Raw genomic sequence first — 20,670 nt, forward strand, 5'->3', positions numbered from 1 at the left:
GCCCGGGGAGAGCGGCGCAGGCCCGGAGCCCGAGCGGGCGCGGGAAGGAAGGAGCCCGCGGCTGCCCTGGGCGCCGGGAGGGGGATAACCCGTCCCCTCCGCCCGGAGCCCGGCCCGGGAGGAAGGCCCGGCGGGCGGGCTGGGGGCGGGGTGACGGTGCGGGCCTCGCCGGGGAGCCCCGGGCTTGGGGACGCGGGGTCGGGGGGGAGGGAGCGGGCCTGGCCGGGCGCGGGGCCTGGCCGGGTCGGAGCGGGGGGAGGGGGCGGTGAGTTCAAAAGGAGCTGGAAGATGCATGGGGGATGGGGAAGGGGAGAAGCGGAAGGTTATAAAAAACTCCTGAGTTACAATCAATAAAATTACTCGCTTAATTAGCGCGGCTCCTCGGCGAGGGGGACGCGGGGAACCAGACTCGCCGCGCGGAACCGGTCCTTCCACGGAGCCTCCGGGCGGCGGGGGAGGGGAGGGGAAGGGTGTGTGTGAGTGTGTGTGTGTGTGAGTGTGTGTGAGTGTGTGTAGAGGGTGTGTGTTGTGTGTGTGGTGTGTGTGTGAGTGTGTGTGTGTGTGTATGTGTGTGAGTGTGTGTAGAGGGTGTGTGTTGTGTGTGTGTGTGTAGAGGGTGAGTGTGTGTGTGTGAGTGTGTGTGTAGAGGGTGAGTGTGTGTGTGTGAGTGTGTGTGTAGAGGGTGTGTGTGTTGTGTGTGTGTGTAGAGGGTGTGTGTGTTGTGTGAGTGTGTGTGAGTGTGTGTAGAGGGTGTGTGTTGTGTGTGTGTGTGTAGAGGGTGTGAGTGTGTGTGTGTGTAAGTGTGTGTGTAGAGGGTGTGTGTGTGTGAGTGTGTGTGTGAGTGTGTGTAGAGGGTGTGTGGGAGTGTGTGTGTGTGTGTGTGTGTGTGAGTGTGTGTAGAGGGTGTGTGTGTGAGTGTGTGTGTGTGTGTGTGTGTGTAGAGGGGGTGTGTTGTGTGAGTGTGTGTGTGACTGAGTGTGTGTGAGAGTGTGAGTGTGCGTGCGCGCGCGATGGCTCCGCAGGTTTGGGTTTATCGCCCGCGGAGCCAGCAGCCTTTGCCGCGGCGCCCTCGCCGCAGGGACCCGCGGGGACGCGCAGGGAAGCGGCGAGGGCTGCGCCGGGCTCCCCGGGCTCCGGGCCGAGCGCGGCCGGGACGGTGCGTGGCGCGCGGGGAGCCGGGCGCGGGGCCTGGCCGCGCTCAGGGCGCTGCGGGTCGGGGACGGGCCCAGCCTCCGCTGACCGAGTCTCCTCTGCTTCCCTCCGCAGACCATGGACCCGCACGGCGGCCGCCGGCTCGGCGCACGGCCGCCCGCCGGGGAGCCCAGCCCGCCGGCCTGCTGACCGGCCCCGCCGCCGCCCGCGCCCCGAGCCGCCCCGGGCCCCGGCCGCGCTGCTCCCGGGAGGCGGCGGGCCGGGGCCGGGCCCGGCATGGATGGCCGCGACTTCGCGCCGCCGCCGCCGCATCTGCTGCCGGAGCGCGGGAGCCTGGGCCACCGCAGCGCCGCCGCCGCGCAGCCCGCCGCGCCCTTCCCGCCCGGAAAGTTCTTCCCGCCGCCGCTGCCCATGGCCTCGCACGCAGGTCAGTGCCCGGGGCGGCGGAGGGTGCGGGCGGAGGGTGCGGGCCGGCGGAGGGTGCCCCGCGCCTTCGCTTTCACTTCCCGGCTCCGGCGCGGGCTGCCGGGCGGAGCGCAGTCCCCGCCCCCGCGGCCGCGCAGACGGTCCTCGCGGGCCCCGTGGCCGCCTCGGCGTCCGCCCCCCGGGCCGCCCGGCCTCTGCGCCTCCCCCGCCCGCTCCCGCAGCGAAAGCCGCGGCGACTCCCTCCCGGCCGGGACCTTCCGGGCGAACCCGGGGGCTCTCCGCGGCCGGCGGTGCCCGGCGCGGCGGGGCGCCCGGCCTGTGCAAGGGGCGGGGGTGCCGGGGCGGAGGGTGGCGGCTGCTGCTGCTTTGACCGGGGCCCGGCCTCCCGCTCCGGCGGCGGCTCCGCGGGGCGGGGCGCCCGGATTTCGGTGCAGGCGAGTCAGCGGGAGTCACAGGGTTGGAGGCGGGTTCCGGGCGCTCTGCTCCGGGGAGCGAGGAGGCGCGGCGCCCGCGCCCGGAGGGCCCTCCCGCAGGGCGGCCGGCGGAGCTGCCCGGGCCGGGCGCCCTGCGGGCGGGGAGCGGGGCTCCGGGGCGGGGGAGGCGCAGCGGGTCCCAGGCCCGGCGCGGAGCTGGCAGCGGCGCGGGGACGGGTCACCCTGGAGGCGGCTGGGTTTGGTGACAGTTTGTTGTAAACATCGGCGTCGGCGGTGGTTAATTTGGCAGGAGCGTCCTCCTTGCTGGCCTGGTGAACTGTGAATGCTAATAAAATTATATCAGCCTTAATGGGATTACAATTAGCGCTGGATTAGGATGGAGCGGCGGCCGCGGACGGCCTGTCGGAAGCAGCGGCCCCGGGAGAAACGTCCGTTTCCCGGAGAGAGAGGCCGCGGCTCCGTCACCGGCGGCCCGGCGGCGGCAGAGGCTCCAAAGGCCCGGGCCCAGGGCAGCCTCCGGTCGCCCGCTCCCTCTCCCGTCCCCTCGCCGGGTGTGTAACTGGAAAGAGCTCGCCGGGTCCGAGGGGGGTGGGGGCAGGGCCGGCTTCCCCCTCAGCCCTTCTCCGGAGGCTGAGCCTGCAGGCGGGGGATGGGAGCGGGGACTGCCTCTCCCCCTCCCCCCTCTCCCCCCTCTCCCCCCTCTCCCCCTAGCCCCTCACCCCCTCACCGCCTCACCCGCTTCTCCCCTCTGGCCTGGCAGGGACAAGCACCTTGAAAACAAGGTCCGAAAGCCCTCAGCACCCAGGCTTTCTGGGTAATGCACGGGCAAGCAGGCCATCCCTGGGGTGGCGTGGGGTGGCGTGTTGTGGCGTGACCGGATCCCCTCTCCCTGTGCCCAGCCCTGCCTCCTGGCCCAGTCCTGCTTCGCCGCCATTCCCCTCTCCGTCCCCATTCCTCCTGGGGCCGTCTCCACGTGAGGCAGTGGGAATGTGGTCTCGGGGCCCAAACCATTGTCTCGCTCACTGCACGTCTGACCACGTGGTTCTTGGAGCCAGGCCTGGCGGGTTTGGGGAAATGGGGTGGGTGCTGGCCCCCCCCGTAGGCAGGGTGCTCCGGGGGGCACGTGCCCCCGGGACTGGAGAGACCTATTGTGCTCGGCCACACACACTCGGCCGTTTGTGCCAGGGCCCGGACAGTGTGTCCACCGAGAAGCATCTGCCCCTGGAAAGGCTTTCGAAGCGCGGGAAGGCGGAAGGTTGTGTCGGTTTCTGAAATTTAACGACACCGTTGTCTTAAAAAAAGAGCCACCGTGCCCTCAGCCCCTTGGTGCTGGTCTGGGTCTGTCTGTGAGCTGGGGTAGAGAAAAACAAGCATCCTTAAGTGAAAACGGTGTTTTTTTACATCTCGTGTCCGGGTTTCCAGATGGCCGGTGAGGGGGACTTCCTGTCCCTCTCGGTGGCCCAGGCCACTGCGGCTCCCAGCTCCCTCCCCTCGGCCCGGCCGGAGCTGGGGAGGGGCAGCCGGAGACAGAGCCTGGCTCCTGGGCTCCTGGGCCGAGGGCTCCCCCGCCGCCGGCCTGCTCTCTGCGCGGCAGCCCGAGGGACCGGCCTTGGGGCTCCAGGGCCTCGTCCCTAAAAATGAAAGCTCCGGGGCGTCCCGTCGGACTTGCGGGAAGAGCTGCTCCTTCACCGTGTCGCCCAGAGGTGCGATGGGCGCAGGCGTCTCAGCGCCGTCAGCTCTGCGTGTGCGGGCGCCGCGGGAGGAGCCTGCGAGGCCAGGCTCCCTGGGCGCCGCGCTGCTGGGCGCCGGGGATCACCCCTCCCCGTCCGCCCCACCCTGCACCCTCCCTGCGCCAGGGGCCAGCCTTCGGGAATGCCGGGCCTCCGGGAGGCGGGGGCATCCCACGGGAGCCGGTCTGCCCGCAGGTGGGGCCTCCCGCCGCCGCCTGCCCCGTTCGGGTGCGAATGGCGAAGCCAGGCGCCCTGGGCCGGGGTGTTGGTGGGGCTGGTCCGTGTGCCCCCCCGGAGGGTGACTGCCGGCGCCCCCCGGAGGACTGGGCCGGAGGGGAAAGAGTTTCCCGGTGAGAAGAGACCCCGTCAGAGGGCTCCCCTCCCCCTCGGTTTTTTTTTGTTTTGAGGGAGAAAGAGTACATTTTCGTAAATACCTCATTAACTCGGCGACAGCGCGAGTGTGGTCCCCACGCTGAGGAGGTGTGAGCGAGCTGCTTCCCCAGACCCTGCCCCCGCTCGCTGGGGACAGAGCCAGACTTCAAAGCGCCCGCGCCCCAGGGCCCCCACCCGGAACCCAGGGCTCCCGCCGCCCGGCTGTCCCCCGGGGGGCTGCGCCCGGCCTGGTGCCCTCTCGGGGCTCCTCCCGGCCACGTGAGACGCGGCACCTTCGCCGGAGGCAGGAGTGGCCGGCGGAAGCGTGCGCCCCGGGCGGGCTCCCGGTTATTCTTAGAAATCTCCGCCGGCTGCTCCGGCTGCGAGACAGGGTTCAGCAGCCGCACAGACAGGACACAACACATAGGAGGCTGTTAGCATAACATGGACGAGGCTAAAAATACCTCCGAAACACACATAAAACAGCCAAACCCAACAACAGAGCCGGCTAAAAATATGCCGGGCCTGGCAGCGTGGCCGGCCGCGCGAGATAAATTATACAGGAGCCATTCATGGGAGCGGCCGCTCCCTCTTACGGGAACTCCAGCTAATAAAAATAATAACTTACTGGCCACCGAGCTTTGCGTGCGTTCAAACTTAATTGGTGGGGCTTCTGGCATTTGTCACTTCGTGGCAATTACTGGGCTTGCCCGGCCTGGGGCAGGCGGGAAGGTGGCACCTGAGCGGTGGGCCCTAGGGGCAGGGACCGTGTCTCCCCGCACCCCGGTGCCAGGCAGGGTGCCTGGGAGGCGGAGGAGAGAGGGTGGGCGAGGACAGGCCAGGCCCGGCGAGGTTAATTTGATAAATGATGCTACACCTTTAAGAGTGTGTTCGAACCGTCAGGATACACTCCGGTGAGTTGATAGGATGTTCGCCGTCAACTTACACATGTCGTTGGAGGGCTGTGAGCCCCCAGCCTCTCTGGGCCCGGTGGAGCCTCCCTCCCCGGGCGTCGGCAGCAGGCAGAGGAGGCCGGCTCCGCACTGTGGCCTGATCCTCCCTCTGGGGAGTTCCCTGGTCTCCCCACCAAAACACGCCCCAGGCGGCCGCTCAGAAACCCCGCCCGCGCCCGCGGCTGCAGGCCCGGTGCTGGCCCCAGTCCGGCCCCCCCAGGAGCCTTCCACTTCCTCCCCCAGCTGCTCCCACAAAGGCCCTCCAACTCCCAAAGGACTACACTTCCCAGAATGCCCTGGTCCACCTCCAGAGTCTGAGCCTGGGAATTCCCAAGCCCGGATAGAGGTCAGCCAGTGCCCCTGGGAATGAGTGCTGGGGGGGCCCTCTCCCTCCTGGAAGAGGCCCAGCCCCGCCTGGCTTCCTCCCTACCACAAATATCTGAATAGAGGCCCCCTCCCCCCAAACACACACACGCCCTGAGTGGCAGAGTCCCAGGGGCTTTCTGCTGACCCTTGACCCCAGCCCACTGCAGTGCTGCGACCTTCGGCGGCGCCTCCTCAGAGGGGCCCCCGCCCTGGGGGGGCTGCCTGGGAGGCAGGACCAGCATCTGTCAGGGGTCCCGTAGGAAGTCCAGCTCCGCCTTGGGGTGCCCCCGGGGGCAGGGCTCCCTCCTGGTGGGTGCGTGGTGCCATCGGACACCCAGGACAGGGCCCCCTGCAGGCCGGCCGGCTCCCTCTGCGGCTCCCACTGCACCTCCTGCCCGTGGGGCCGCCCGCGTGAGGGCCTCCCGGGAGCCGGGCCTCTGGGTGCACAGCGTGCCGGCTCCCGTCCCCCGTCTCCCGGCCCGGCTGCCGGCTCCCGGCACTGCGAGGCGAGTAGACAGCGGCCCGGCCTCCGCGTCTGGTCCGGAGGGGCCGGCCGGGCGGGGGGGCGCCCATGCCCGCTGACGGCTTTATGGGGTAATATACCATCCGGATCACACGGGCCTATTTGTCAGGCCGCCCGCTGGTCGTGATGTATAACATCGCCGCCTCCGCCCGCAGCTGCTGAGGACGGGTGGGCGCGGCCGGCGTGGGCTCCGGTGGGGTGGGGGTGGGGCCGGCGTGGGCTCCGGTGGGGTGGGGGTGGGGCCGGCGTGGGCTCCGGTGGGGTGGGGGTGGGGCCGGCGTGGGCTTCGGTGGGGTGGGGGTGGGGCCGGCGTGGGCTCCGGTGGGGGGTGGGGTGGGGCCGGCGTGGGCTCCGGTGGGGTGGGGGTGGGGCCGGCGTGGGCTCCGGTGGGGTGGGGGTGGGGCCGGCGTGGGCTCCGGTGGGGTGGGGGTGGGGCCGGCGTGGGCTCCGGTGGGGGGTGGGGTGGGGCCGGCGTGGGCTCCGGTGGGGTGGGGGTGGGGCCGGCGTGGGCTCCGGTGGGGGGTGGGGTTGGGGCCGGCGTGGGCTCCGGTGGGGGGTGGGGTGGGGCCGGCAGTGGGGGGTCAGCTGGGGGTGTGGGGGGCAGGCCGGTGGGGAGCGCCCAGGCCTCGAAGCAGCCACTGCTGTGCGGACACTCAGGCTGCAGGGGGACCCGTGGGGACCCTGTGCTGTGTTTTCACCCTAACCGGGGGGGCTGGGGAGGAGAGGGACACACAGGTGGGTTGGGCTCCCTGCCCCCAGCCCCCTCCCCAGTCCCCCCAACAGAGTCCAGTGCCTTTAGACGCGGAGACCGTGGGTGCAGGAGGGGCCCTGGCGTGTGCCTGCAGCGCCTCCGGGCGGAGGTCTCGGTTTTCCGCGGAAATTTCTGGAAGTGGTAGCGAGGGGACGGCGAGGACTGGTGGGTGCCCCAGGGCCTCCGAGCAGCAGGCTCAGCCCCACAGGGCGGCTGGGCGTCCCACCCCCACGGGGAAGAGCCTTCTTGTCCTGAACTAAGGACGGACCCTCCCGGAGGCAGGGCACGGGGTCCCCCTGCCTGTCCTGCAGGGGCTCTCTCTCCTGGGGCTCCACGCGCAGCTGGGGGCCACCACAGCCCCTCACGGCCGGGCCGGCGGGTGGGCTGGGCCGGGGCTGGGATGCAGCGTGGGGGGGGGTTGGCCCTCAGCCAGCGGGGGGGGGGTCCCTGCTGTGGGCAGAGGCCCCCCCTGCAGACCCGCCCCGGGGCCAGAGGCCGTACGCCTGGGCCGGGCCGCACCGCACACTCCGCCCGCTCACTCCCCCGCCTTGGCGTCCCCTCGCACCAGCCTGGCCGCCGGCTGGGGAGCCCCAGGCCCCGGGGCCCTCTCTGTCCCCAGGGCTCTGGGTGGCCCTGTGGTCTCTGCTCTGTCTCCAAAAGGGCCGCTCAGGCCCGCGGGAGGGGCCACAGGGACCCTGTGCAGCCGCCCCCACCCCCAGGCAGCGTGTCCGGTGCCCGGCCCAGGCTGTGCCCGGAGCCTGTGTGTGCGTGTATGTGTGCGCGTGTGTGCGCGTGCGCGTGGCCCAGGCTGTGCTGGGGCCTGTGTGCACGTGTGTGTGTGTGCGTGCGTGTGTGTGCGTGGCCCAGGCTGTGCTGGGGCCCGTGTGTGTGCGTGCGTGTGTGTGCGTGGCCAAGGCTGTGCCCGGAGTCTGTGTGTGCGTGTATGTGTGCCTGTGTGTGTGTGCGCGCGTGGCCCAGGCTGTGCTGGGGCCTGTGTGCACGTGTGTGTGTGTGCGTGCGTGTGTGTGCGTGGCCCAGGCTGTGCCCGGAGCCTGTGTGTGCGCGTGTGTGTGTGCGTGCGTGTGTGTGCGCGCGTGTGCGTGGCCCAGGCTGTGCTGGGGCCTGTGTGTGTGCGCGTGTGTGTGCGTGCGTGTGTGTGCGGGCGTGTGCGTGGCACAGGCTGTGCCCAGAACCTGTGTGTGCACATGTGTGTGCATGCATGTACGTGTGCGTGTGTGTGTGCGTGTGCGCGTGGCCCAGGCTGTGCCGGGGCCTGTGTGTGCACACACACTCTCAAACACACACACACACGTCTGCTGGGAGGTGCGTGGGGGGGCCCAGGTGGCGGCAGCCACAGCTGTGTCCTCTGCAGGCAGCTCAGGTTTCAGGCTCTGCCCTTCGCCCGCCCGGGGGAGCCGGTCCCGGAGCTGGAGCCAGAGCCGTGGGTGTCCCTGGGCCTCCCGCCCGCGGGCCCCGCCCGTCTCCGGCCCTCACTCCTCTCCCGCACGGCCCACGCCCTGCCCGCCCCTGTCTGTGGGCTCTCGAAGGGCGCTTGGCATGCGGTGGCACCGGCCCCTCCTCCCCCTGGGCCTGGCAGGGGGCTGGGCCAGGGCCCGTGTGGCTCCTGCTGCCTCCTGGCCTGTGGCAGGGCCCCTGTGGCCTCCGTGGACGGAGGAGCCGGACTCCAGTGGTCCCTGTGGGCACTCGACCTGTCCCGTGGCCTGCCACGTGCCACGGCCACGGCCACGGCCACCGGGCCCCGGGTCACCCGGGCAGTCCGCCTGAAGCCGGCCCCTTTTGGGGACGTTCTGCCTCCCTTTGGGTCTCCTAAAAATAAGCCTTTAATTTACCTTAAATTAATATCACAATTAAACCCAAATTAAACGGGAGGCGTCTGTACCCACTCGACAGCCCTCACGTGTGGGTGCGGGAGAATCAGGAAGCCTGGGAGGTGGCGTGAGAGCCGCAGGCGTGGGGCTGGGGCGCACTGTGCGTCCTGACATGTCTGCCAAAGCAGCTCTGCTCCCCGCCGGCTGACACCCTTGGCCCCCGGCCCTCCCTGTGCCTCCGAAGGCTCCCGTCTGCGCTGGGCTCCATGTCGGGGCTGCAGACCCTCCCGCCCGCTCTGTGCCTCCTGAGCTGCCGCGTCCGAGCTCAGCGCAGGCCGGGCCGGCGTTACAGTCCATCTCCCCGGGCGGGAGTCCATCTCCCCGGGGGCTGCCCGCGGCCCCCGGCCTCACTGTCCCCCCAAAGCCTGGCTGCCCTCTGCTGGGGGGGCCTGAGCAGACGTGGGCCTGCCCCCCCACCTGGGGGTGTCCACTCGGGGGGCCCCCACAGGCCAGGGTGGCGGCTGCAGGCGGACGTGCCCGTGCGTCTGCTGAGGAGCCGGTTAGGGTTTCCGGCTCTGGATGGCGCTCAGCTCGGCCGGCGGCTTGGGTGTCGGCGGCGTGGGTGCCATCCGGCTGGCAGCGCCCGCTCCTCTGTTCCCTCGCCAGCCTGTCCGGTGAGGTCAGCAGGTGCTGGGCACCTGGGCTTCCCTGGCCGCCTGGCCCCTGGGGCTCTGCGGGCCAGTCCCCGGGGAGTGGCCGTGGGCGCGGCCCTGGGCCCGGCCCCTGGACCAAGTGGCCGGCGGGTCCCGGCACATCCTCCCGTCTGTGTCTCCCGAAGGCCGAGTGGGGGTGCCCCCGAGCCCTGCCGAGTGGGGGCGCCCCCGTGCCCTGCCGAGTGGGGGTGCCCCCGTGCCCTGCCCAAACCGGGGCACTTAGAGGGTGAGGCTGCCTGTCCGGCCCCTCTCCGCCCCCGTCCCCTCTCCGCCCCCCCCCGTCCCCTCTCCGTCCCCCCGTCCCCTCTCCGTCCCCCCGTCCCCTCTCCGCCCCCCCCGTCCCCTCTCCGTCCCCCCGTCCCCTCTCCGCCCCCCCATCCCTCTCCGTCCCCCCCGTCCCCTCTCCCCCCCCCCGCCCCCCCTCCGCCCCCCCGTCCCCTCTCCGCCCCCCCCGTCCCCTCTCCGTCCCCCCCGTCCCCTCTCCGCCCCCCCCGTCCCCTCTCCGTCCCCCCGTCCCCTCTCCGCCCCCCCCGTCCCCTCTCCGTCCCCCCCGTCCCCTCTCCGCCCCCCCCGTCCCCTCTCCGCCCCCCCCCCGTCCCTCTCCGTCCCCCCCCGTCCCCTCTCCGTCCCCCCGTCCCCTCTCCGCCCCCCCCTTCCCCCTCTCCGTCCCCCCCGTCCCCTCTCCGTCCCCCCCGTCCCCTCTCCGCCCCCCCCCGTCCCCTCTCCGCCCCCCCCCGTCCCCTCTCCGCCCCCGTCCCCTCCACACCTGTCCCGCCCCCAGGAGTGTCCGTGCGGGGAGGCCGAGCGCGAAGGGGTGAGGACAGGAGCGGCGTGGGGGGCCCTGCCCCCTCGGGTCTCCCCCCACGCCTGGCCCAGGGCCTCTGAGTCACTCCTCTTAGGCTGAGCCCAGGCGGAGGCGCCCCCCAGGAGCTGCCCGCCTGCGAGGCTGTTTCCCCCTCCCAAGCCCTGGCCAGGCTCCTCTGTTATTAGCTCTGGGCCGCTGGCCGGCCGCCCCTGTCATTGCCTCCCGTCCGGGGTCCGTGGCTCAGCGACCACAGAGTTCTATTATGGCCTGGGAGGCGCTGTGGGGCCAGCAGGGCTTCTGGAAAGTTCTCCGGGCTGGCCAAGAGGCACTTCCGGCTGGGCGGACACCCCACGCCACCCCCAGGGCTGGGCTGGCGGGCTCCCCCATTCCTGTCCCACATCGACCCCCTCGCCTTCCCCCTCCCCCGCCCGTCCCCTCCCGCCCCCCCTCGTCCACCCTCACAGAGTGTGGGCAGCAGCCGGTCACGGGGTGCGTCTCAGGGACTCCGGCCCTCGTAGCTGCGCGGGTGCCAGACGGGCCGACATTGGGGGCCCCCACACTGGAGGCTCTGTGGCCCCCAGAACCGCCCAGCCCGGCTGGAGGCGGGGGAGGGCTCTGTGCACCCCAGGGTCTGCACGCCGGGTCCGGCTGCTCTGGGGGGACCTGGGCCCCGGGGGCTGGGCAGCGGGAGCCGGCGCACCCTGGAGGGCTGGCCCCTCCACACCGTGAGCCTGAGGTGCCACCCTCATGGGGCAGGCGCGCCCGCCAGCACTACCTCCGAGGACACACTCGGACCTGGGCCCCAGACGGTGTGCAAGTCGACCTGCGTGCGAGCCCGCGGACGCCCGTATCCGTGAGCACCCACACAGCCCTCGGTGCCCGCACCCCACACCCGGCTGATGCTCACCCGGGGGCTGCAGCCGCACTGGGCCTCCGGGTGGGGGCTCCCCGAGCGGCCCCGCCCCCAGGGCTTGGTCCCGAGTCCTCCGGGCAGGCGGACAGCGGTGCCCGCCGCCCGGCGGCTGGACGGGCCTGCCCCTTCCTCCCTCCGTCCTGCAGGTGGGGGTCCGGGCGTCACCCTCAGTCCTGCCTCCGCCCCCTCAGCTCCCTGGGGCCCGGCTCGGGCCACCTGCCCCCCTGCGCCCCGCCGCCCTCGTGTTCTGGGGGAGACCCAGGGGCGGCGGGCCCGGGCGCAGGGGCTGTGGGAGGGGAGCCTGGGCAGGTGTGAGGGGGGGGCCGTCACGGGGACGCCGAGGGGGCGGGCGGAGCGGCCCCCATCTCCGAGAGGCTTTCACACCCATTTCCCGGCTTCCTCGCTCCACTGTCGCTCCCTGTCCGTCCGTCCCTCCGTCCACTCCTCCCCCCTCTGCCCCACCCGGGCCACCCACCCCGCCCCCTCGCTGCCAGCGGCCCTGGGCAGAGGCTGGGCTCCGGCCACTGAGATCCTCGGGGGTCAGGGCAGTGCTGCTGGCCCCCCCGCTGGGTGGCCGGGAGGGAAGTGGCTGCATCGCGGGTCCGTCTCGGTGGGGTTGCGGCCGGCCTCGGGGCGTGGGACGGGGGGTGGGGCGGGCGGGGAGCCGGCTGCCGGTGTCAGCAGGCCTCGGGGCGCTGGCTTCCGGAGCGGTTTTCTCAGCCAGCCCGGGGCCCGGGCCAGCCTCCCTCGCGGTCGCTGGGCAGAGCCAGGCGGGCTGGGCTGGGCTGGGCTGGGCCGGGCCGCGTCTGAGCTGCTCCCCGCTGGGCCGGCCGGGCGGGGGCGGCCCGAGGCTCCCAGGATGGCCGCCCACGGCGCTCGGCCCTCTCCCAGGTCTCCCTGAGCGGCGCCCTGCCCGGGCGGGCAGAGGGACAGCCTGGGGGGCCCTGGAGCAGGGGCCTCGCTCGAACCCGGCCTGGGGGCCCAGGCGGACGACGCCTGGTTCCCTCAGCCGATGGCACACCCCCCTGGGACGAAGGTGTCACAAGTTGGCACAGGGTCTGTGAGGCCCGTGCAGACTGGGCACGGCGGAGCCAGAGGAAACCGCCTGCAGCCCCTTCCCAGCCAGCCCGCCCCGGCCCGGCCGCTCTGCTCAGCTCCGTCTGGGGCTGGCTGCCGGGCGGCGGGCGGCGCTGGGAGGTGGCAGCCAGGTCTGCGCGGCCGCTGGCTGGCACGGAGCCGTGGCAGGCTCCGCCGAGGGAGTGACCGCGGGACCAGCATCCCCCCGACGGCCCCCCCCCCCAAGCAGGGCCCTCCCTGCTCCCAGCTCCGGCCAGGGGGGGGCAGCAGAGCACCCTCGGGCCAGGCGCTGGGGCCGGTGCAGGCCTGGGCGGCACCCGCTGTGCCGCTGAGCGTCCTGAGGGACCGCGGGGAGGGCAGTCCCAGTGGGACGAAGAGGAGCGGGGACCCCGCGATGGCCCAGCCAGAGGCAGGGCCGCCTACAGGGTCCGGGGAGCCCAGGGGCAGCGGGGGGCCGGGCCGGGGGCCAGGACGGGGGCTGGAGGGCGGGAGGGGTGGGGCCAGGACCCTGTTCTGCCCGCTCCTGCCCCCCCCAGGCCAGGCCCTCCCTCCGGACAATGAGAAGCTGGCTCTGAGGAGGCACCTGAGAGGGACAGGCCAGTGTGGGGTCTCCGGCCATGGGTGTCCCCCATGTAGCAGGGACACCCTTCCCAGACGGTCCGGACAGTCCCTTCCCAGACGGTCCGGACAGGGAACCCCTGAGAGTTTAGGGTAGGGGTGTCGAACTCAATCAGAGAAGGGGCCAAAATCTAAAATCCAGCCTAAATCGCGGGCCGAATGGTTTACTGAACAGTCATAAACTGTCATTGTGATGGAAACGCAGCGGAGTGCAGTGATGACAGCGCGGTGCGGGCCACATTGCAAGGCCTGGCGGGACGGATTTGGCCCGCGGGCCTTGTGTTTGACACATGTGGTTTAGGGGTTCGGTCGGTTCGGGCTGTGGGGCTGGCTGTGGGGACTACGCGGGGCGGCTCCGGCCTCTGTTCTGGATCCAGGACGAGGCGGGGGGGGGGGGGGGGCTGTGGGAGCGGCCGCCGGGCGGGGTTCTCAGGCCGAGCGGCTGGAGAATCTTACCCAGACCCGCTGCTGGCCGGCCGCTCGCTGTCCCCGAGGGCCGGCCGGGGGCGAGGGACTTTCCTCCGAGGGCGAGGGGGCGGGAGGCCTGGGGGACCGGCCCGGGCGGGGCAGGAAGGGCCTGGCTCACCCCACAGGCATGTCCCCCGCGTCCCCGCCCCCGCTGGGAGCAGCACTCCCTCCCGCCCGGCCCTCCCGCTGGCCCTGCCTGTGGTCTGGCCGCGGCCCAGGCCGCCCAGCCTGCGGTCCGGGAAGTCCCTGGCTCCGGGGCCCCCGCCCCCCGCCCCGGGGTCCCCCCAAGGACTGCTGCTGCCTGACACGCCGGGGCCGTCACACAGTCCGTCCCGCAGCCCCCCTCCGGGGGCCAGGAGGCCCGTTCACAGGCTCGGGCCGAGGCGGGAAGCTGGGGCTCCCCTCGGGGCAGCCCCTCCCGCTCCCCGGCTTGGCCTCCGTCTGCTGAGTCACCCCGAGTCTGGGAAGCTCCGGGCCGCGGGCCCATGAGGCTCCCGGACCACGATTCCCTGCCTCCCCTGGGCCCGGCCAGGAAACGGCAGCCCCAACTCACCGCGGCCGGCCTGCAGCCTCCGGACCCGGCCCCCCTACACCCCGACCGGCCCCCCTACACCCCGACCGGCCCCCCTACACCCTGACCGGCCCCCCTACACCCCGACCGGCCCCCCATACCCCGACCGGCCCCCCATACCCCGACCGGCCCTCCCCCACCCTGACCGCCCCCCCCACCCCAACCAAACCCCTTACACCCCGACCAAACTGCTTACACCCCGACAGGCCCCCCCACCCCAACCGGCCCCTCTACACCCCTACCGGACCCCACACCCCGAACGGCCCCCCCAAACCCGGAACGGCCCTGCCCGCAGCCCCAGAGGGCCCAGCACAGCCCAGGACCCCCCCAACCCCCCACCTCCCTGTCGCCTGTCTCCATGGAAACCAGGCAGACCCGCTCAGCTTGGCCTGGGACACAGGCCTTGGGCAGGGAGGGGCCTGGTGCAGGGGGAGGGGTGTGGAGAGCTTGTGGGGGGAGCAACCTGTGGGTCCAGGCGTCTCCTCAGGGCTGGGCCCTGACAAAGGGGGCTGTGAAGGCAAATCCCTACACCTCCACCTGGCCCCTCCCACCGCCCCTCCCACCACAGGCCCCTCCCACCCGGCCGCTCTCACCACAGGCTCCTCCCACCCGGCCCCTCCCACCACTGGCTCCTCCAGTCCTCTCCTGCCTCAGTTTCTCCTCTTGCTCACCTGCCTGAGGAGCCGTGAGCTGAGCTGTGGAGCGGTTGGGGCCCGCCGTGGGGAAGGGCAGGGTGGGCCCCGGGTGCTGTGACCTTCCCGGACTCGGCCCAGCCCGGGGTGTGCGGGCGAGAGCCCAGAAATCTGCCGACGGGCACCCGGCGGGGGCCGCCTGGGCGGGCAGTGCCCTCGGAGGCTTGTGCAGTGACGGGAGCACTGGGCCTCCAGGCCCTGCGCCTGGCTGGCGCGTCCGAGGGGGCAGCGTCTCCGTCCGGCTGCCCGGACGTCCGAGGATAAAACCCTGGGTCTGGGGGCTCCCGGGCGGCCCTGCCAGCCTGACCTCGCCCTGTGCCCGCAGCCAGCAGCCGCCTGATGGGCACCGCCCCCGCCTCCTCCTTCATGGGCAGCTTCCTGGCCGGCAGCCTGGGCTCCGCCGCCGCCCCGCACCCCAGCGGCCCCGTGCCCGCGCCCGCGGAGCAGGCCTACCGCGGCGCCCACCCGGCCGCCTCCCAGCTGTGGCTCTCCCACTCCCACGAGGGTAAGTGGCAGCGAGCGCCTCGGTGCCCGGCCGGGAGCCGTCGGGGGGAACGAGGGGCACCGGGCGGGGGGAGCATGTGGGCACAGCTGGCCGGCCAGCCCGGCTGCCTTCGAGGCACGGGCCCCAGGTGTGGTGGACGGGAGGGAGGGGGAGGGAGGGGGAGGGAGGCCGGGAGGGAGGGAAGAGGAGGGAGGGAGGGAGGCCGGGAGGAGGCCGGGAGGAGGAGGGAAGGGGAGGGAGGGGGAGGAAGGCCGGGAGGGAGGGAAGAGGAGGGAGGGAGGGAGGGAGGGAGGCCGGGAGGAGGCCAGGAGGAGGAGGGAGGCTGGGAGGAGGCCGGGAGGAGGAGGGAAGGGGAGGGAGGGGGAGGAAGGCCGGGAGGGAGGGAAGAGGAGGGAGGGAGGGAGGTAGGGAGGCCGGGAGGAGGCCAGGAGGAGGAGGGAGGCTGGGAGGAGGCCGGGAGGAGGCCAGGGGAGGAGGGAGGCAGGGAGGGAGGGGGAGGAAGGCCGGGAGGAGGCCGGGAGGAGGAGGGAGGGGGAGGGAGGGGGAGGAAGGCCGGGAGGGAGGCCGGGAGGAGGCCGGGAGGAGGCCAGGGGAGGAGGGAGGCTGCAGCCCGGCCCGGCCTAGCACACAGTCCCCCCCGCCCAGGCTCCCGGGGGACACAGCCGGGCGCACAGCAGGTGCCCCTGAGCACACGTGGCTGGCGGCCGCTCCGGGACTCGGGGCCGCTCCCGCCGTCGGCTCTGCCCGCAGCCTGTGCCGTGGTGGTGGCCTGGGCCCCGGTGGCCGCAGCGCGGGGAGGGTTAAGCGCGGCCGCACGCGGACGGTAATTAGCTGGCAGCGGGCACAGAGGGCTGGCGCCTGGCACCGGCCTCTGTAACTCAATGACGCGCGGGCGGGCGCGAGTGTGCCGAGCTCGGCCTGCGCGCCGGCCGCGTGCTCCCGGCGGATTAGCGCCCGGAGCAGAGAGGCCTCTTTGTGCGACGGGAAAGGCTGCTTCCCGGCCGGACAGGTGCCAAGGCCGCCAAGAACTACCGGCTCCGAGGCCGAGCCGATGCTGCCGGCGATAGGAGCCCCACTTCCTGCAGGGCCCGGCCCGGGACCCCCCACCCTGCCCGCTCCCAGCCTGCACCCACGGGAGCCCCGGGTAATTCGGGGGTTGGGTCTGGGCCCTGCTTCTCCCAGCCCTTCCGCCCTCTGCCCACGTCACACGCCCGCCCACCACCAGCAATGCATCTGGCTCCCAGGCGTCCGCAGAGGCGGAGGGGGGAGCCTGCAGGGAGGCCTGCGGCAGCTGTGGGGCCACCTCAGCAGTCACCACCCGCCCTGGCCCAGCGCAGGCCTGCGGCCGGCTGCCTCGGTTTCCCTCCTTGCACCTGCTGCCCGCGGGGCCCAGGGGCCTCGGGCGGGTGGCGGTTTGTGGGCAGCACCACCTGCCAGGAAAGACGGCCCTGCCCTCGGGGGGCGCGGAGGGTGGAGGCACTGCAGACGCCCACCGCCTCCCACACTGACTTCCCCTGAGCACCCGCAGCCGGTCCGCCCCCGGGGGGTGCCCCCTGGCCGGTGCCCCCTCCCCGCCCCCCCCGGGGCCTGGAGACACAGCTCCTTGGTGGCGGCAGCGTGAGCAGAAGGGGCCGCAGCCCCCGGCGAGGGGTGGTCTGTCCGTCACCCGCCCCTGGGTGATGTGCCCACGGGGGGCCAGGGGGGCCCAGGATAGGGAGCTGCCTCCCAGGCGCCAGGAAGGGACTTGGGGGTGAGCGTGGGTCGCACCTGAGGTCGGCCTGTGTGTGTGCACGTGTGTGCGTGTACGTTCCGGCCACGCGAACACACGCCCTCGGCCTGGCCTCTCGGGTCTCCCTCCAGTGAAGCTGCGCCCGGGACTCCTGCAGGGGTGCCCGCTGCACCCGCTGCCCGGCCGCAGACCGCCTCCACGTGGGGAGCAGGGCTGGCGGGCGGCCCTGGCTCCGTGCCCAGCGGCTCCTGTGCCGGTGCCAGCCGGGTCCCCGTGTGCCGGGCCCGTTTCTCTGCCTGGGAGGGGCAGGCGGCACGGCTGGAGATGGGCCGGCTCACCCTCAGGCCCTCTCCTCGCTCCGACCCGGCGGGGGGGCAGGTGCCCACACGCCCGGCCAGGACGGGCAACAAGTGAGGGCAAGTGGGGGTGGGCCCTGTGTCCCCCCTCCAGGCGGCCGTTTGGGGTGGACTCTGCCTTCCCTGGGCGGTTGGGGGCAGGGGAGCAGCTGGAGCGCGGGGCACGGCCTGAACATCTGGCCGAGCCTGGCCCCCCCCCCCCCCCCATGGGACGTCCTGCCCGGCTGCACTCCCCTCGGGCTTGGGGGGCGGGGGCGGCGCCCGGGGCGGGGGGCACGGCACAGCTGGTCCTGTTGTCCGGGCCGGCCCCTCCCATCAGCGTCCTCCCCCAGCGGGAAGGTGCCTCCCGCCCCTGCACCCCAGCCCTGCCTGCCCGTCCCCCGTGCACCCGGGGGTGGGGGTTTGCGGCCGGCGGCTCTGAGATGTGGGGTCGGCCAGCGTGGGGGCAGGGAATGCCTCACAGGGACAGACCCCCAGCTCCCTTCCCCACATCCGAGCGAGGCCATCCTGCCTGACCTCTGACCCCTCCTGCCCGTGCCCTGCTGTGCCCGCCGGGGGGCCGCCGGCTCAGGGTCCCAGCCCCCGTCTCCCCTCCAGCTGGTGGCCCTGACCCTGCTTCCCGCTGGCGTCCGTCCTGACCACCGAGGGCCCAGCACCCAGCAGGGGCTCTGCCAGCCCCGCCGGCCTGGTGCTGTGGCTGCGGGCGCCCAGAGGCAGGGCCCGGCCGGCCGGGTGCCGGTCGGCGGGGCGGCCTGTGCCTCAGCCACGCCGTGCTGTCCGGCTCCGCCCACTTCCCCAGCCAGGGCCGGCACCCCAGCCCGTCTCCCCGTCTGCACACCACACTCAGCGGACAGCCGCTCAGACCCTCCGTGATGCAGGCCAGCCCGTGCCAGACGGAGGGCCTCGAACCCTGCCCGCTGTGGGCTGCGTCACTGCCACAGCTGCGGCTGCCAGGCTGTTCCCGTCTCCGAGCCCCTGCCCCCCCTCCCCCCCCCCGGGGCACCAAGACCTGCTCGGCCTGGGTGCTCGGACAGTGGGAGCCCAGGAGGGCGGGGCGCCCTGGCTGTCGGCTGCCGTGTGGGGTGTGGGTGAAGGGTTGGGGGCACCCCAGCTTGCCCCTGGCCTCTGAGGGTGCAGCGTGTCTGCTCTGTGCCGGGCGGGCTCCTCAGGGACGGCGGGCTCCGGTGGCGGGCAGGCTGCCCGGGCTCCGGTTCTCGGGGCACCGCCCCTGCTCTCGGCCGCGCACACATGCCAGGCCTGCCCCTGGGCCTGGGGTCAGCGTGTGCCCCTGTGCCCCCCCCATCATAGCCGAGCCCCCGCTTCCAGAGGCCCAGCTGGGGGCCCTGAGGGGCTGTCACAGCCGAGCCAGAAAAGGGACCCCCCTCGGCGCCCCCACACTTTGAAAGATGGGAGACCTGGGGTCCGAGCCCCAAGGGCTGGAATTGGGGTGCTTGGCCAAGAACCGAGGAGGAGCCTGAGAGTAGGGATGGCGGGCGTCCTGGCCGACCCCCCCTCTGGAGGGACCCAGGACCCTCCCCATCCCCAGCTGTGCACCAGGCAGCCACGGGCGCCCGAGGGAAGGGGTGTGGAGGCCGGTCCGGGCGGTTTGGGGCCCCGAGTGGCCAGGCAGGGTCTCCTTTGGGTCTCTGTGGGGTCCGGGGGGAGGGTGGGCGGGGGCGGCCCAGAGCCGCAGGGATCAGACGGGAAGGTCCGTCTGGAGCTGAGGGGGCAGCACCGTGGCTCAGCCAGGCGTGCAGGAGCCGCCCTCAGGCGCTGGGCTGGGATGTGACAGTGGGGAGAACTTCCTAGCAATGTGAGCCTCCGTATCTGTGGGGGGGTCACCCCAGGGAGGGCCACCACGCGGGCCTGGGCCCCCTCAGGGCTGGTGGGGTCCCTGGGGGGGTGGGGGGCTGCAGGGCTGTAGCCCCCGGCCCTGTGTCCTCTCCCTGCCCTGGGCTCCCGCCCCCTGAGCCTCCCCCAAGGGGCTCCCCCTTTCCTCCAGAACAGCCCCTCAAAGACCCAGCGGCCGACTTCTCCCGGCTTCTGGTCCGCGAACAGCTGCTGATTCATAAAAGCCATTCTGTTTCCTCCCACTCAGAGGGCGCGTCTCGCTGTGGCCAGCGGGTGGGGGGTCTTTTCTCCTCCTGCCGCCCCGAGTCCCGCCCCCACCCGCCATCGCCCCCTGGGGTCCGGGGCGGGCGGGGCCCTCGGCTGCAGACGGAGGGGCCCTGGCTGTCCGCCCGCTCCGGGGGGACGCCCGCTGGGGCTCAGAGGTGGGAGCAGAGGCAGGGCCGCGCCCTGTGCCCCGGAGGTTCCGGCAGGAAGGAGCCCGGCCGGCCAGCTGGGCCTGCTCCCCCGGGGGCTGGGCGGCCGGGCCTCCCGGGGTCAGGGGCGCCTGGGAGGAGGAATTTACACTCCTGTTTACCACAGCGAGGCCGTAAACCGCCCAACAGCGCCAGTTACAGGGCAGCTGCCGGCCGCCTCTCCGCCTCCCCCCTCCCCGGCCCCGCCCCCGCCCCTCCTGTCAGGCCTTCCGGGAGCCGTGTCTGATCCAGGAAACATCTGCTCCAGATGTGTCTCCGCACACTAACCAGTCCGGGGCCCGTGGGAACGGGCTGAGGGGACAGGCCGGTGGCCCGGCGCCCTCCGGCCCCTGGCGGTCTCACGGTGGTGCCCCCGCTCCGGGGACGCGGGACGCTTGGGGGGGGGCGGCCACACCTCGGACCCCCGGGTCGGGGCCAGCCCACCGCGGCCTTGGCCGAGGTGGCCGGTCACTGCGGACGGCGGGACCCGCACCAGCCCCATTAGACGTCTGACCACTTCCTACTGGGAGCTCTGGCCCCGAGGCTCCCCTCCCGCCCGACCCCGAGCCGACCACGGTGCCCTGTGCCACTGACCCCGGCACCCAGAGGTCCAGTCACCCCCCAGCTCCCTCCAGCAGCTCAGCACCCGCCCCCCGGGCACCTCCAGGGCAGCCCAGGCCTCGGCGTGCCCGGCCGGAGGGCGTGGGACCTGGAGGCCTGACTCCGCGGGGACAGTTTCTCAGACTGAGTTCCGGGGCCGGGAGCCTCCAGGTGTCGCAGGGCAAAGGGGTTCCGTCAGAAACGTCGTTTGGGAACCAGAGCTCAGGAGCAAGATGACAGCTCTGCCTGGGGCTGGCACCCCTGCTCCCCGGCGCGGCTCCCGGCTCCCTCTTTCTGAGACGTGGCCCTCCCCACTCCCTCCCTCTCCCTCTCCCGGCCCCGGGACCGGCCCTGGGGAACCAGAGGCGGCCCGTAGCTGGGACCAGACGGTCCTGGGACAGCGTGAGGTCCTGTTTTCCACGGGGAGATGCTCAGAGCGTGCGCGCCAGGCAGGGGGGGCCAGCAGTGGGGGGCCAAGGTCCAGGTGGCCGGGGGCCCTGGGCCCCGGCAGTAGTCACCCCTCCCCCGCCTGGCCGGCCTGGCCGAGCTGGTTCTGGCTGGACTCGAGGTGCCAGGGAGCGTCTTGGGCTGGAGGCAACGCCCGGGGGTGATGCCACCCCTGCCGGGGGCCAGCACCCTTTGCTGACCTCACACCGAGGAGGCCGGCAGGGGGAGCCCCGTACTCGGGCCCCCAGCAAGGTGGGTGCCTGGCCCCGCCCCCCAGCCAGCCCCGGTGTGGCCGGGAAGCCCCCAGGCGGGGTGGGGAAGGTGTGGCAGGCGGTGC

The 20,670-nt window shown here is 73.0% G+C and overlaps 1 protein-coding gene across 3 annotated transcripts in view; it reads left to right on the forward strand.

Annotated features, from left to right (window-relative positions):
• The window catches only part of BAHCC1 (BAH domain and coiled-coil containing 1), a 42,574-nt gene that overhangs the window by 2,420 nt on the left and 19,484 nt on the right, over positions 1 to 20,670 (forward strand). For 2 of the 3 annotated variants that reach the window (XM_045572240.1, XM_045572241.1), the window contains exon 2: positions 14,719 to 14,898. In XM_045572240.1, coding sequence (XP_045428196.1) covers positions 14,719 to 14,898 — 180 coding nt within the window. Of the gene's footprint in view, positions 1 to 1,266; positions 1,580 to 14,718; positions 14,899 to 20,670 lie in introns of all 3 variants that reach the window. The other variant, XM_045572242.1, reaches the window with a different exon arrangement.

This window comes from Pipistrellus kuhlii, unplaced genomic scaffold (genome assembly GCF_014108245.1).
Source record: "Pipistrellus kuhlii isolate mPipKuh1 unplaced genomic scaffold, mPipKuh1.p scaffold_m20_p_44, whole genome shotgun sequence".
NCBI lineage: Eukaryota > Metazoa > Chordata > Mammalia > Chiroptera > Vespertilionidae > Pipistrellus > Pipistrellus kuhlii.